This window comes from Schistocerca cancellata, chromosome 7 (assembly GCF_023864275.1).
Source record: "Schistocerca cancellata isolate TAMUIC-IGC-003103 chromosome 7, iqSchCanc2.1, whole genome shotgun sequence".
Taxonomy (NCBI): Eukaryota; Metazoa; Arthropoda; class Insecta; order Orthoptera; family Acrididae; genus Schistocerca; species Schistocerca cancellata.
The window spans coordinates 252,247,972-252,265,356 of NC_064632.1; the positions used below are offsets into that span (position 1 = coordinate 252,247,972).

The 17,385-nt window shown below is 40.1% G+C and overlaps 1 protein-coding gene across 1 annotated transcript in view; it reads left to right on the forward strand.

The window, feature by feature from the left end:
• The first annotated feature begins 4,808 nt into the window (after positions 1–4,808).
• LOC126092214 (WD40 repeat-containing protein SMU1) overlaps positions 4,809–17,385 on the forward strand; it is a 114,381-nt gene continuing 101,804 nt past the window's right edge. The window contains exons 1-2 of the mRNA XM_049907710.1: positions 4,809–4,924; positions 5,005–5,071. Of these exons, the coding sequence (XP_049763667.1) occupies positions 4,899–4,924; positions 5,005–5,071 (93 nt within the window). The 5' untranslated portion in view covers positions 4,809–4,898. The remainder of the gene's footprint in view (positions 4,925–5,004; positions 5,072–17,385) is intronic.

Below are 17,385 nucleotides of genomic sequence, written 5' to 3' on the forward strand. Positions count from 1 at the left end.
AATAGTTTTCATCTGTAATGTAAAGAGTATCTGCTAATTCAATTTTCATCCTTTTCTGCCAACCAATGTAACAATATGTGTGACATCAATTCCTTTAATGGGTTAATTTTCGTCATTTTCCTCTACCATTTGTGAAGTTAACATCAGTCTACACGAATTCATTGCACATGGAAGCTTAGACAGTGATGATACACTAAGTTCATTACACTAGTCATTGCTTATTACTTTATCTGATATGGGTTTTGTGAATCACATTTTATAATTTCCCAGTGAGTTGCTGCATTCCTTGGTAATGCTGTGATAATTTATTTTGTAATATGATCATACATTTTATAATTGCAGCTCCTCAGTCCCTTGGAAAAATAGTGAGCAGAGATTGTGGTCACTTTAATATTCGCTTGATGATCTGTGAGCTATTGTTAGAATGACAGTACTTTACATACTTTGTTTCCTACAACAATTTCGCCTGCAGCTATTACTACATTACATTTCACTAAACCCATATCATTAGTGTGTATGCATCAGGTAGCCCTACCAATAGGGTACATCCTATCCATTCTTCTTTCATTTCAAAGTTTAGAGTTTTTAACTAATTAAGTATGTCAATTATTTTGGATGCATGTTCTTCTACTGATTTGCAGTTCTCCAACACACACATCTATCTCATTCATTATATTACCTGAGATGCATTCTGTACTTTTCATATTGAAGAAATATTTTCATATCAAACTGCCACAGACTGCAGTTGTCCTTTCTTGTATAAGCTGTGATGTTCCTAGCTTTATCACAAATTGTATTTTTGGTGAGACAAACAACTGTGTTTTCCCTTGTGTTGGAACACTTTGTACAATAATGCTCACCTCATTCCTTACCTCAGTGCATAAATTGACAATGAACAACCCAGTTTTGAGAGTAGCATTCTGTATGTCATAGGGTTGAGATGCACACCATCACACTAGGCCCTACATTTGAACTCACTGAAGTAAATTGGTTTTGCAGCCGAAAATTTTTTTAGAACAGCAAGTTTTGCAAATTAAAAATAAATGAGAATGAATAGCTTATAAATAAATGGAATAAATTATAAATACTTTAGGATAAATAATAGCAGGATACATCAAAGGCTTGAATTTTAAATAATTTATGATTTATTCATCGAGTAAATAATAAAATGCAATGGTGGCCCTACAAAAAGCATGCAAATAAGGCATAAATAAATAACAATAGCAGAATATGTACAGTTAGGTTTACATAAATGAAATACAAGTGTAGTATAGTCCCTCGATTAAACTAATCACCTCAAATGCTCAAAAAGCCACACATAGTCAGAGTTAAGTTGTATGTTAAATGCCTCTAAAATACCGCAAGCATTTGTACAGTCTTTCAGGCTAATCTGCTGTATTTCTAAAAAACACCAAAGTCCGTTTCTGCACATCGTGAGATCTAGCAAAAGTTAGAGTTCCGACTGACTGCCAGATTGTAAGTTTATCTCAGTAGTGAATTTTACTAAGTTTCCTTTAAAATGAAAGTATTGTGTGGCCCCTTGACCCCAATTTCTATGTTTTTATCCTCTTAAATCTATCTGAAAAGGCCTTCACACACAAGTTACCTTTGTGATGGCTTGGAACAGAATGACCAAGAACAGCCCTCAGCATCCCCTTTTTTATGCCTTTCCTAATCCCACCAAAATACATGTAATGAACAACTTAGACTACCATTCAAAATATATACAAAATACAGGTGTATATACTAGACTCTCAGTAATCCGGTCATTCCTGGCACATAAGGGTGCCAGATTAGTGGAAGTGCCAGATTATTCAGTGTCTGAAATTTATTTTATTCATTTATTTTTTAAATTTATTTTGAAAACATAGGGGATATAGTGTACTGTACTTTATTAAACCGAAGGATACAATTTTAAAACATAGAGGATATACTTTATTAAATCCAAAAATACATCAATTTTCAAAGAAAAGTTAGTCCTTGCATGTACAATATATAGTACATAATTATACAGTACTATCACTCACAATGAAACATGTCTATAATTTTTAACTGTCACAATCATGATACGTGATGATGTTATGCTTTATCATGCAACTGCCTTACAAGCATTACATTGGTACTGCATGTATCTGGCTGTTGCATAATGTACTTCAGGAAGACCTTGGCAGCTTCAATACCAGCAGTGTGATAAATCTTCATGCTCTCTCCTGCTATGTCCTCTCCTTCATCACTTTCATCATTACTTTCTTGCAAGCTTCTGATTGTTATGTAATCTGTTAAAGTTTGGTCCATATCACAGTTTTCCTCATTCAGCTACTTAGTAACATCTTCATCATCAATTTCTTCTCCTCCTGGAAGGTTGTGGAATATGCCAGTGTACAAAGTAATTGGTAATTCCGAATTGACTGGCTCATCGCTGTCACTCACTACTGGATCCCACTCACCATCAATGGATGGCCACAATTTTCTCCAGCTCTTCATTATGGTAGCGCTCTCCACTTTATTCCATGATTCTGCTGCTTGGAAAACAACAGCACGTATGTTAATTGCTTTACACGCCTTCAGCATAGTCTTGATAGAGTCGTTTTCACTTCTGTTCAGCAAGAAGACGAGAAGTGAATGTCGATAATGGCGTTTAACTGATTCCAAAATTCCCTGATCCATGGGCTGAATTAGGGCTGTCACGTCGGGTGGGAGAAAGAGTGCTTGTACACCATTGGACTTTAGAGAAACATCTGAAGGATGACTGGGAGTATGGTCAGTTATAAGGATAGCTTTCAGTGGAAGCTTTTTCTTCTTTAGCTCTTTTCTCACTGCTGGTACAAACGTTTCATCGAACCACCAAGAGAATATTTGTCTGTCCATCCACACTTTCTTCAGAGCGCAATACTGCACTGCTAGGGTCTTTATGTCAGTGTGTTGAAAACAACGTGGATGTTGGGATTTTCCAGTCACCATAAGCAGTAGTTTATGACTCCCATTTGCATTACAACACGCCATTAATGTTATACGCTATATCTGTTGCTGCTAACCACGAGCTTCCTTCTCGTTGTTGGCAGCTAATGTTTTTGAAGGAAGCATCTTGCAAAAGAGTCCTGTTTCATCAGCATTATACAAGGCATCAGCAGTTAAATCTTCTTTCTCTATTATCTTCTGTATCTTGATTGCAAACTATTCAGCATCCTTATCACTAGCTGAGCAACTTTCCCCAGTGACTGTCAGCTGCCGAATGCATGTCGTTTTTTCCAGTTTGATAGCCAACCTTCACTTGCTGCAAACAAGTTACTTCCGCCAAGTTGTTTGTTAAATGCAGCTGCTTTATCGTTTATAATCGGGCCACTCAATGGAATTCTTTTACTATGTTGTTGTATGAACCATCCATAAACAGCTACGTCCAGTTCTTAATTCTCACTCTTTCTCCTAACCTTCTGTTTTCCCAAACCACTTTCCATTTGTGTTGAGTACTGTCGAAGAACATCATCATTCTTTTTGACATCATAAATAGTTGCTCGTCCAACATTGAACTCAGCAGCAATGGCTTTCCGTGAAGAACATCGATATAACTTATCTCAAATTTCGAGTTTCTGCTTGAGGTCTAGTGTAACGTGTTTCCTTTAAGAAGACATGATTCCGAACTGTAAAGAAAGCTACAATTTCAAATACAATGTATAAAGCATTGTTTAACTAACCATTGTTGCGCACGATAATTCATTGAACACGTGTTTCTGGATGTGCGCCGGATTACTGGGAGGCTGGACTACTGAAGGCCGGATTAGTGAGTGTCTAGTGTGCAACTTACAGGTAATATTTGTATGCTGAAAGAGCTCCTCTCTCCATTAGTCCTTCCCAGTCTACATGTCTACACATGATAGTTTTTTTTACAAATAATTTTAAAATAAACTATGTTCAAACATGCTTACCATTTACAGGAATGAAAATCAGATAAACAATCAACAATAAATATGGCCTTCTCATAAGAGGCATATTTTGAGTGTCTTTGACATGCACACCCTTTTCCGCCACTCCAATCACCGTACTCCTTCGTCACTACTCCGGGAATTTTGATCGACGGATCTCTTCCTGCCGCCCGCCACATCAGGTCTGCCCTGCTGCCTGCTGTGCCACCTCAAATGTTTGTAGAGTACAATCTCTGACAACTTGGCAAATGGGTGTTACTCCACAAAGTGATATTGCATTTCTTCCAGAAATCAAAATCTTTTTCATGCTTCCAATAGATCGCTGAATTCAGTGTAATTTTCAGCAAACCTCATGTACTGGGCCCATATAACCTATTGTTTTACTTTAATTTGTGCTGCAAACTGGTGATGATTTGAAACAACACATAAATTACTTTGTTACTTTTATAGAACACAAAACATGTAAGTGACATTAAAAAACGTTCATAGATACATCGGCAAAGAGTCCATACACTAGTGGAGATTCTCATGGGCAACATTTATGAAGGTTTTTGGAATATTGCTAATATACTGGTAAATTTCTCATTCACAAAGTTTACTGTGTGAATCATTCGTTAGCTCAATCACGTCCTTAATCCTAAGGTTGTTTAGTATTTGTTTATCTTTACCTTTTTCTGATTTCACGGTATTTCGTGTTGCTTTCCTTTATTCGAATCATTAAATAATACCTTGTTATTTATTAAACTATTTCTGTAGTTGTCGTTTCTTCCTGTGAATCAGTAAGATAAATGTGATAGGTGATGATTATCATTCAATATGGAATTGAAGGGACTCAGAATCGAGATTCAAGTAATTGTATCGAATTTTGACGTTCTGTGCTTCCAAATACTCGATATGAAAAGATGTATATGTCTTCGACTATACAATTCATTGGATTGTTGTTGTTTCTGAGAGAGTGGATAATAATATTGTTAAGAGATGTCTATAGAAATCGAGTCTGCGGAGTGAGTATAAGGAGCGTGTTAACGCTGTACATTTATAAATTTCTTGTTGTGAAATATCGTGACACATTTTCTTTTTGTAGCGTTGTCCGTCTAATTCAGCAGTACCTGAAAGAATCCAACCTACTGAGAACTCTACAGACGTTGCAGGTAAAGCAATTTTTTGTGAATAGGAAAAAAAAAAAAAAATCTTCACTTACGTCGACAGACTTTTTTGCTGGCATCACTACGTTGGCTTTTACTGTACCCACGTTACTCATTATTGGCGCTCACCATCACGGGGTGTACGAAGTGTTGGGAGTTGTATGGATTTCATCTTTGCTCTTGACTGGGTTAATCAGTTCTAACTAGAATTGACATAGAAGAGTTTAGATGCCGTGTTCCCTGTTAAGAATTGGAAAAACTAAGCATATTCTTCCTAATAAAATAATGCTTTAACCAGGTGTCAATATTTCGCACATAAGTACTATTCAGGCAGCTGGATTATTGTGATAACATGGAGCGAAAGTAACTTAATAACTACAAAAAGTAATTTTGATATTGATGGTTGTGCCTGTTGAATTCCAGGTTCTTTGTCGTTACGAACATATTTGCAACTTAAGAAACTTTTGACACAGTATGACTTCTGTTCACAGAAGTTGCTACAGATGACAAAAAACATAGCATTCAGTGTGTCAGACTAAGTGTAACAATCAGTTTAGTTTCTAAAGAGCTGGACTTGCATTTGGAAGGACTACGGTTCAAAATCCATCTCCAGCCATCCAGATGTATGTTTTCCATGATTTCCCAAAATTGCTAAACGCAAATGAAGGGAATACTTTGAAAGGACACGTCCTATTTCCAAATCCATCCTATAGTAATCGAAGTTTGTGCTCCGTCTCTGATGACATTGTTGTTGACAGTGTGTTACAATCTTAATATGCCTTCGTCCCATCTACTTTACTGTACACTTTGTAACTGTTGGTTTAATTGAAAGCCTTGGTACCACTTCGCCAACTTAGTCATCTTCATCCTAAACCAGATGTTTGGCTGCACTACAAATCAGATCTGAAGTTATGTATTGAACTGTTCCTGAAATCTTTGAAGTGATGACAGACTGATCTGTAGCACAGCGTGAGGTCTAGGTTAGGTTAGAAGGTGACAATTTAGTTGAGTGTTGGCGATGCCAATGAATGTGAAAGCAGAAAATCCGGTTGTGGTAACAAATTGACTTGTAGCTAAGACTGATGTTTACATCCATGTTATATTGAAAAGTGTAAGGGAGTCCAATATGTATCCTTTACCACTAATCAGTATGCCACCACAGTTAAGATTTTGTATTCACATTCATTGGCTTCATCAACTCTTTCAGATTGTCATGTTTCATTGTAGCCCATATTTTGGGGTGTGCTACGGAGCAGTCTTATTACCACACCTGCATTCCAAATTCGTGTTATGTTCTCTTCCAGTTTGTGCATGTATGATGTCACAACACCATTACATCTTGAGGGGAAGTTAACATACAGAATTTGTAGATTCAGTTGACCCTAAATGTTTATTAATGGGTTCTATCAGTCTCCATTTTGTTGCTACTGACATTTCATTTGTCTACTTCAGAACATTATTAATTTTATTTGATGGTTTATTGTGTGGGATCCTACAATAATTCAAGGGTAAATAGGGGGCGGGGGAGAGGGACCTGCAGCTGCTTTGGACCACTGTACAACAACTGTACTTAAATATTCATGGTACTATGCTTATCTTTGGCAGATACAAATTCTTTTCCAGTCTTAATTATTTATTTCTTAAATGCATATTTTGTCTCCAGTATATGAATATTCGTCATTTTCACTGTCATTTTAGTTCACTACAGATTTACAATTCATAACACACATGAGCGCTGAGTGACATTCATGTGTTTTTGTGTATGTACTGTAGCTCTGTATTGTGGGGGTCGGTATGTGACCACTGCATAAGCAGCTGATGGATACCCAGGAAGATTTGGACGTGGACTACAGAAGTGATGATGATTGTACTCATAAAGTGATCTCCCAGTAAAACAGCCTTGATTAACTTTATACATGCTTATTGCAAGCTTGAAGGGTGGATGTAGGACACTGTGAGCGCACTTCATATTGACATCAGTATTTCACCTGCCAGATAGGAAACACATGAAGAAGCTGCGATTGCTGATATAAGAGCCGTCTTGGAGCCCTCATGCGAGTGAGGTGCCGGCATTAAGGGGAGGCCACGACCACAGTGGAAACACACTGGAATGGATTGTGTTGAGCTGTGTCTTCAAGCATGTCCATAGTTGAAGGCCTATGTCTGTACCGGTTGGTGATCAGCAACTTAATGGCTGTCAAGGAGTGATGGATAACAACAGCATATCCGGGCAGATCCTAGTCCAGGCTCAAACACCCGATACACTTTGGAGGTGTGGTCACGAGGAGGAGAGAGTCATTGAGCAATGTGAAGATGACAAGTTTTCTGCATTCAAACTCTAGCTCCGGCAGGTGCCTGCAGCTGCTGGAGTCAGAAGTCTGTGAAATGTGGCTGCTGCTTCATCCGGTACTGCAGCTTCTTGCTCTTGAAGTTAGTGGTTGGTGAGACTGTATTGTTCATCATCAAATTCACATGTGGATACTGCATAAGTGAGTGAGTGTCTGATTTGGGAGGGGGGGGGGGGGTGTATACATGAATCAGTTAATGAGTTTCTCTCCAATGCTTGCACTTCTACCACAGATCTCCGGGCAAAAGGGCGTTGCCTTTGGGTGGCAATGATTTGATTCGCTCAGGTTTTCTTGTTTTGTCAGATCCCCCAGAGTCTTCTTAGATTTGTCATCCACTTTACCTTTCTGAGGTGCTGCTAGGCACTTCCTACATTGCCAGTGTCCTGTATGTGCATTCTCTCTTCTCTCTCTCTCTCTCTCTCTCTCTCTCTCTCTCTCTCTCTCTCTCTCTCTCTCTCTGAATACACTTTCTTGTGAAACGGTATGTGGGCTTCAGGCTGACGACGAGTTCCTCCTTCATGATGTCATTCCACTGAGTGGCACCGGAACAGTACATTCCCCTCTGCGAAACCACGGTGCAACATTCCACCCTCTTTTGAAGAATCCTGTCTCTGGATTGTGATCTGTTTACAGTATCAGACAAAATAATCTTACCACATTTCACAGGTTGGCATAATAAAAACAAATAAACAGCCTCCATTTCTCCTTATTGTGATTAGAGATTTAGTATAAACCACATGATTCATTGGCTCTATATTAATCTGAATTCAATTTTGAATTATCACACGACAAACTACCAAACTAAATTATGAGAGTCTGTTCTTCTTAATGGATTTCTTAGCAATCGTTTAATAGCAAATGGTTCCATGCAATTAATTTCTCATGTGTGGCATTACATCTCTTAATTGACTGTTTTGACAAATAATCCGTAACTTTGCCTTCTATGCAACTGAAGTTACCCTTAAATTTTCACAGCAAACACATTCTTAAAACTATGTTCACACAATAACCACATATACAATATACTGTCTAGTAGTTCCACCTATTTCCATTACTTTAAAGCTAATTAAAGATTGACTGTCACTCATCCATGTACCTTTGCTCATCCAAAACAACTTCCCTGTGTCCTGCAGCGCTTTTTATCACATGAATCTTAATGATTTTGTGTGTTGTGTAGCTGATGCTCTCCTCATGTCGATACAACAATGGGACAGTATATTATTTGCAACTGTCTGCTCCTGCTGAAACAATGTCTCCCTGAGTTTGGTGGTGCATTGCTGCCAAAGAATGATTAACACAGTGTTTTTTTTTTTTTTTTTTTTTTTTTTTTTTTTTTACCCTCAGTACACATAACATTGCAAATACCATCAACTTTACAAACCTCCTGTATGTGCAAATTCCTGAAGGGATTCTGTTTTGTTGGCACAATCATCAGCCATACAAGCATGTCCCCTCTTCGTTTTGTTCCTTCTTCACTCCCCTGAGGAGATGGCGGCACCACAGGTGGCAACCTAACTAGGCCTACATCCTTTGGAAATACTTCCTTATCCACTACAGTTGCAGCACAGCTGACATCACCAATAGCTTCCTGTGCATCCAGTGTCTACAACAAAGTTATCACCTGCAGTTCCACTTTGCGTGACACAAAAATCATTGGCACATGTAATTGCCTGTTCGTACAGCCCAGTTTCAGTGTTCTCTACATAGCACCCAATAGGGTAGACATTACTGCACCTAAATCAATATCAGCCATCTTGCTGTTCACACACTCAGTAACTTCAGTACAGCATACATTCACTTTGTCTGGTACTAGCATGACTCAGACACTGCATTATCATAATGTATTGGAGCTGATAATTCTACCTTACTCTCCTTAACTTCTGCAATATTATTACTTTACACATCACTTAAACTTACACTTCTGACTTCTTTCTCCTTCCTTTCTGGTCCCGCATGAACAGTTTTCTATTTTAATCTTGTAATACTTTGCACAAACACATCATGAATTGTTGGCAGATGACCACACAGCTGCCTATTTCTAACCCATCAATTTGCTGCATTTTCTCCACTACCTCTGAAGTAATTCTATGGTGGAATGCTACTTCTCTCTCACAACCTTCATTTTCTCTGCTATAACTACCTGACCTCATCCCACAGCCTTCATTTGGCTTAGACATGTCTGCACTGTTTGCTCACAAGTGTGCTACTTGGACTGCTAAAACTGGCATTGTTTCATCCAGGGTGGCTCCCCGCAGTATCAAAGACAATGTGGCGTACCTTGCAGTGATTACACAAAGAAAACAAGAGCAGAAAACAGAATGTTGATGGGAATGTTTAAATTAAGAGAAACTTCTTATTGTAGTGTACTATTTCTTCCTGAATGGCTGACCATACATACTTAAAAAGAATAAGCCATAGCTTTCCTCAGCACAGAACACATAGCCTGTTCCAAATGGCACAAACTATCACATATTCTCAAAACAGTATCTTCAGTTTACTTGCCTCATTCTGCATACAATACAGGTAAAGTATATTAAAATTTAAGGAAACAAAGGTAGCTACTACAAGCACTAATACATAAGATCAGGAAATTATCTCAATTTCTGCAATGAATTGTGAGCTGTCTCAACTCTGAACACTGATGTACGCCTTGCCCATAGCGTCAGCGCGTTCAGCATGTGACAGGCTGCTTGTGGTCCTGCAAATTGTTCTGCTTACATCTTACTCGCTGTGAATAGTATTCCTTAATTTTACTTTTAAACTGAGACATATATGCAAGTCCTTGTGCTTTCACAAACCACACCTGCAGATGTCTATGTTTGTACATAGAGCACAAGCTCAATCACCACACTCGTACTGTTGAAGCTGTAAATTGGAATGGTGGTGATGTGGCAGCTGGAGTGTGCTCTCGATTGATAGCGGCTGTCAACATAGCAGCGAGCACTTTTGACGCCGGAATGTTGAGGCAGGATGTGGCTACTACAGTAACAAGTGAAATGGCTGATGGCAACCCAGAATGCACGACATCTTCCTACCTGAACGTGGGCTGCTGTGTGGTGGTGACTATATTTGTATGACAAATGTTCAGTAAAACACTCCTGGTTATCATAATGCTTTGTTCATTTCAATTACAAGGATGGACTCGTCTGGATGTTAGGTTATTGTTGGTTGGTTGGTTGGTTTGGGGAAGGAGACCAGACAGCGTGGTCATCGGTCTCATCGGATTAGGGAAGGATTGGGAAGGAAGTCGGCCGTGCCCTTTCAGAGGAACCATCCCGGCATTTGCCTGGAGTGATTTAGGGAAATCACGGAAAACCCAAATCAGGATCGCCGGACGCGGGATTGAACCGTCGTCCTCCCGAATGCGAGTCCAGTGTCTAACCACTGCGCCACCCCGCTCGGTAGTAGGTTATTGTTGTTGGTGACATAGGACACTGCAGCATGCCAGCTTCAGCACTTCAGTGGCCTGGCAGGCAACATATGCAGTAGTTGTCACTGCTGATGACTATGCTACCATGGGGACCAAGCACCATTGTGTTTGTGAGGGAAGGCCCTGGCTGCAGGGACAACACACAGAAACAGACAGTGTTAAGCCGTAGAACCCAGGATGTCCAAAGTTGAAGGCATATGCCTGCACAGTGCTTTTATTGGCAACAGTGAGTGCCCAAAAGGACCGGTGAACAGTGATGGTGTAGCTGGGCAGCCTTTAGCACAGGCTCGAGCACATGACCCAACAGCAAGATGGTTGCCGGCACAAGGAAGTAACCCATCATGTGGTGTGAAGACATGAAGTTGTCTGCAACATTATTCTTCTTGTGCAAGGCTGTGTATTCCCTCCAACCCTGCATCATGCATCCAGAATATTAAACCTGTTTTTATTTCTCAGAAGATCCAAATTCCAGCAACCCTTGAAAGTGTTTCGGGTGTTCAGTGATGAACGGTGGCTGTTCTGGTATGCTTAACTATCCTTGCTTTGTTGTGACAACTGTCACATGGTAAGGTTCTGATCAGGCCAAATTTCTCGTTATACAGACTGATAAATTTATGTCTCATGTGAGTGGTTCAGTGCTTGCTTCCGGAGAATGATTTTAGGCTCATTTCTGATGAGCTGCTGAATAAACCACTTTTTGTTTATCCTGGGATGTGATACCTGTTTGCTTCTTGTGTGTTCTTCACACAATTATGATATTACTTTAATAGATCTGTATTCATTATAATAATTACAGTTTCAAATAAGACCATTGCTGATGGGTGTAAATAAAACTGGACTATCAGTTTAATAAGTCATGATCATAAAGTACTACCACATATTAGTTGTGGAAGAATGGAAAAACTTGCTTATGTATTTGTCTTTTGGATAGTTCAGTGGCTGCTTTCAGAGAATGGTTTTAGGCTAATTTCTGATGAACTACTGTGTAAACCACTTTTCGTTATCCAATTTTTTAAATATTTAAACTATTTAAACCATCACTTTAATAAGTTATCAGTGTAAAGTAGTAACACGAGTTATTTACAGAAGAATGAAACAACTGGTAGAAACCATACTAGAGGATGCAGTTTGGGTTTGAGAGAAATGTAAAAACACACAAAGTAGCACTGTAAGAAAATTTTTCAGAAACTCTTTTCTTATTATTACATTTGAGAGAGTGCAAAAAAGTTGTACAAGGTGGCCTAGTTTTGTTTCTTTCAAGATATTGCCAGAGATTTTGTGTCTCAAACTTGCCAAAAACTCATGGATGCCCTGTTGACAGCTGTGCTGCGGGATCAAACAAATGATTATATCCCCAGAATATTGGATTAGTTATTGTAAAACTTTACCAATGTTTATTGGGGGTATATGCAAATGTTCATACAAAATTTCATCAAAATCCGTGGTGGCCGTGTGGGAACCTCTAGACCACTTTAGATGGAATGACGCTATAGGTAATAGATGAGTTTTGTTATTTGGGCACAAAAATAACTGGTGGTGGCTGAAGTTCTAGGATATAAAATATAGACTAACAGTAGCAAGAAAAGCATTTCCAAAAAAGAAAAATTTAATTGGATCAAATACAAAAATGTAAATGATAGGAAGTGTTTTCTGGAAGTATTTGCTGGAGTGTATCCTTGTACATAAGTGATACTTGAGTGATAAGCTGTTCAGAGAAGAAGAGAATAGAAGCTTTTGATATGTGGTGCTACACAAGAATGTTGAAGATAGGAAGGGAAGATCGAATAGCTAATAAGGAGGTAGTGAATTCGTGAAGAAACAATTTGGGTTCTCTTTACTTCCTCTCTTGTTTTGCCATCTGCCTCCATAAATTAATTTTTTTCATTTTTGGCTAGTTACCATTAACATACATGAGTATAATCTGCTATATAAGAGAAAGGTTGGCCGTCAGTCTTAACAAATATGGCACCAGAACTAATTTTATGCTTAGTTTTGTGTATGTAATTAATTTCCTGATTTACTGTGATTATTCCTAGTTATGGAATATAGTCGAATTAAGTCGGGTGATGTTGAGGGTATTAGATTAGGAAATGAGACACTTAAAGTAGTAAAGGAGTTTTGCTATTTGGAGAGCAAAATAACTGATGATGGTCGAAGTAGAGAGGATATAAAATGTAGACTGGCAATAGCAAGGAAAGCGTTTCTGAAGAAGAGAAATTTGTTAACATCGAGTATAGATTGAAGTGTCAGGAAATCATTTCTGAAAGTATTTGTATGGAGTGTAGCCATGTATGGAAGTGAAACATGGACGGTAAATAGTTTGGACAAGAAGAGAATAGAAGCTTTTGAAATGTGGTGCTACAGAAGAATGCTGAAGATTAGATGGGTAGATCACATAACTAATGAGGAAGTATTGAATAGGATTTGGGAGAAGAGAAGTTTGTGGCACAACTTGACCAGAAGAAGGGATCGGTTGGTAGGACATGTTCTGAGGCATCAAGGGATCACCAATTTAGTATTGGAGGGCAGCGTGGAGGGTAAAAATCGTAGGGGGAGACCAAGAGATGAATACACTAAACAAATTCAGAAGGATGTAGGTTGCAGTAGGTACTGGGAGATGAAGAAGCTTGCACAGGATAGAGTAGCATGGAGAGCTGCATCAAACTGGTCTCAGGACTGAAGACCACAACAACAACAACAACAACATTCCTAGTTATATCTTTTGTTATAGGGTGAAATCAGTAATTGTTTCATGACTTAGATTCTGTTGACTTACAAGCAAATATAAATTCTGTAATAATTATAAACATTTGGAAGAAGCACTACTAGGATTCTTAAAGTATTTATTTGGCTCTATTCAAAAACATGTTAGAAAAGCCAGCCCTTATTTAATTCCAAAATTCTGTAAATTAAACATCGAACGATGTACAGTTTCAGTACTTATTATTGTGAGGATATATAAAGACCCGATTTTTGGTCCCGAGACAGTCAGTCCCCGGCCGATTTTCGGATGGGAAGTCTGTATCACTTAGAGCAACAATAATGCAGTAACTTAACAGTGGAATTAGTGGAACACATGTAGACTGTGTGTTAAAACAATGACAGTGTCTGTTCAATTTGTTTGAGAAATAGTGTCACACTTACTGTATTATTATGCTTGAACTGTGTGGTTGGGTTTTTACTGCTCATAGATGTTCAACAGCAAACTACCATAGCAGTGTGCTGATGTTTACCTGCAACTATTAATGAGGTTTATCAATGGTGAACTGGTCATATAACTGTGTGATTTAAGGTTGTAAGCAGTGAAAGAAAAGAGTTGTGAAACGCAACTGTCAGCCACATCATTTACAGTAGTCAGTGTTGAACTTCCAACCGCCCATTTTTAAGCGAGTATAACAATGCAGTACATCAACACCGAGGACTATCAACGAAGAAATAAAGAAGGCGAATGTCACAAGTTGAATTGGGCAGAAAAGAAACGTCTGGCACAACTTGAGTAAAACAAGGTATCGGTTGATAGAACATACTCTGCGGCTTCAAGGAGTTGTCAGTTTGGTTGGGGAGGAATACCATTCGGCATGTGAAACAATTGTGTGTGTGATTCATTTGAAGTGATTCCCAGTGTCTTTTACCTATAAATAATCTCCTATAAATAATCTTGAGAAATCCAGGACAGAATAATGACAATATTCTGGTAAGGATGCGTTGCTACGCCCTCAGAGATGCTGAGTTGCAGATAGGTACAACAAAAAGACTGTCAAACAAATAGACCTTCATTAGAATTAGACAAAACACACACACACACACACACACACACACACACACACACACACACACACACACACACACAAACAAACCACTATCTCTGGTTGCCGAGGCAGCCAGAGACAGTGGTCATATATGCATCACTGCAGTCCACTGGATGATGGAAAAGGTAGATACATCTTTAGTGTCCACACTCACTCCTTTTCTCACTTTGATAGAGTAGTGTTTCCATCAAAGATCAAAGCAAGCTATGAAGTCATCACAGTCCAACCATACATTTTGGACCTGATGCGCTGCTACCAGTGTCATCGTTACAACCACACTTGAATGTCTTGTTGACACCTGGTCAAATGTGTTACAAGTGGTTGGTATGCTCACGACTGCAATTGCCCGCCCCTTCGCCCCACTGTATCAATTGCAATGGCGGCCATGCAACCTCCTCCTGAGAATGTCCCGTGTATCTCGATTAGTGTATCATCCAGGAGATCTGCGTGAATGAAAGTGCCTTACCCTGTCACTAGCAACTTGTTGGGTTGTCAGAGGGCCTGCATTTTACCGTTCTTGCTACATCTTGCTACATCTCGCTCCAAGAAGGACATGACCACACAGACTTGTGACCTCAGATTCAGCACTGTGGTTGTAAATTCACCCAGTGTCACCGAGTATCCCTGTTCTTCTCCTACAGCTGTACGACAAGCCACCAAATTTCTGCCTCACACAGTGAAATCACCTGCTACACTACTAGCAGGTCAGACAGGATGGAAAGAACACTCCCACAAAGAATTTTTGTGTCCCTCCAGCCAACAAACATCTGAATCTTGATCTGCCAACTGCAAAGGCTGTGAGAAATCAAACAAAGGCAAATGGTCTTCTTCGCTGACTTGGAGATCCTCTTCAATGGTTTCGCCACGTGGTAGCCTCACCCAGCCGACCTTCGTGTCGCACTAGAATCTGCAGATTGACTGAGGAAGAAAGTCGACACCTCTGTAGATATCATAGAACAGGATCCTCCACCATCTGCACCCTGTAGCTGAGAGTCTTCGATGGCTGGCGATCGGCAGTTACTGAGGTGGCACCCCTTCATTTTTTCCCTCTTCCCCTTTCCCCATCGTGACTCTCCTCCAATGGGACGTTTGTAGCCTTAGATCCAACAAGGAGGAATTACGGTTGCTCTTTGAATCGCAGCGTCCACATGTTCCCTGGCTCCAGGAAACAAAATTGCGCCCTCACAAACACTTTGACCTCTTGAATTTGTTTCCACCTGCTTTAACCTTCCCCCCTGAGGATGGCAATCCATCTCGTGGAGGAGTCATGCTGCTTGTTGGGATGACATTCACACCCTACCCCAACTATGTGCAAACCCAAATTGCAGCTTTCTATAAGGCCAACAGAAGGCTTTACTCCTCGCTGAAGACCTTCTGTGAACGACATTTTCCCAGTTGTGATGACGAGGTAGAATACCCTGCAGACGTTATCCTTACCGCCGCGGAATGGTCCATTCCTCGCACTTAATCTTTACTGTGCCATATCCCGGTCCCTCAGGGGACTGAGGTGTGCCGCATCGAATTTTGCGTTAACAGTCATTCTATTATGGTGAACTGCATTTTTAGTAAACAGTTGCATGTGCAGTGTTGTAGTGTACTGTGGGATAGCGGAAAAGTTAGCTGGATTTCCTTCACTAGTTCTTTTAAGAGTTCCACTCCCTCGTCCATCGTGTGGGCCGACCTCCAATAGCTCTGTGGGACCAATGTCCATTCCCCAATTTCTGGCCTGACCATGGCAGATGTTGTCATAGTGGACCCGGTTGCTACCTCCAACACCTCGGGTCTCTATTTTGTGGAGATTTCGAGCTCCACCCACTATCGTACTGCTTTCCTCCTTCAGAAATAAGTGGAGGAGGTTCCGACCACAGCCTTCTCTTCTCAGAATCGTGAGTGCTACAATGCTGCCTTTACTATGAGGGAGTAGATCATGCTCTCACTTCATCCCAGTCCTCTGCCCCAGAGCTGAAGAGTGTTCACATTCGGATGCTGCAGTACCATTCTCCTGCGGGCAAGCACTTTCTCCTACATACATACAGTCGCATTTGGGCAGAGGGCACGTTTCCCAGTCACTGCCATGAAACCACTGTCATATTTATACCTGAGCCCAATAAGGACAAACACCTTCCTTCTACCAACTGCGCCAATTCTCTCTTCAGCTGTGTTTGCAAGGTGATGGAATGTATGGTTCATGCCCGCCTGGCATGGTGGCTCGAGTCTCAAAATTTATTAATCACTGCACAATGTGGATTTTGAGCATGGTGTTCTGCAGTTGACCATATTCTCACTTTGTCCAGCCATGTGATGAATGTTTTTCTGCAGAAATACCAGACAGTGGCTGTGTTTTTTGATTTGGAGAAAGCTTACGACACCTGATCTGAGGTCTGTTATCCTCTGTATCCTCTATACGTGGGGCTTCTGAGGTTGCCTGCCCCGTTTCCGTAAGGAATTTGTAGAAGACTGGGCTTTTGAGGTACATGTGGCTTCTGTCTTGTTGGACACCTTTATCCAGGAAAACGGTGTGCTTCAGGGTTCTGTCGTGAGAAATCTTTGCTGTTGCCATAAACCCTATTATGGTCTGTCTCCCACTGGGCATCTTCGACTCCATTTTCATTAATGATTTTGCGATCTATTGCAGCTCTCCACGTTCTTATCTCCTGGGGCAGTGTCTCCAGTGATGTCTTGAACAACTTTACTTGTGGAGCATCAACAGTGGCTTTTGCTTTTCTCCTGACA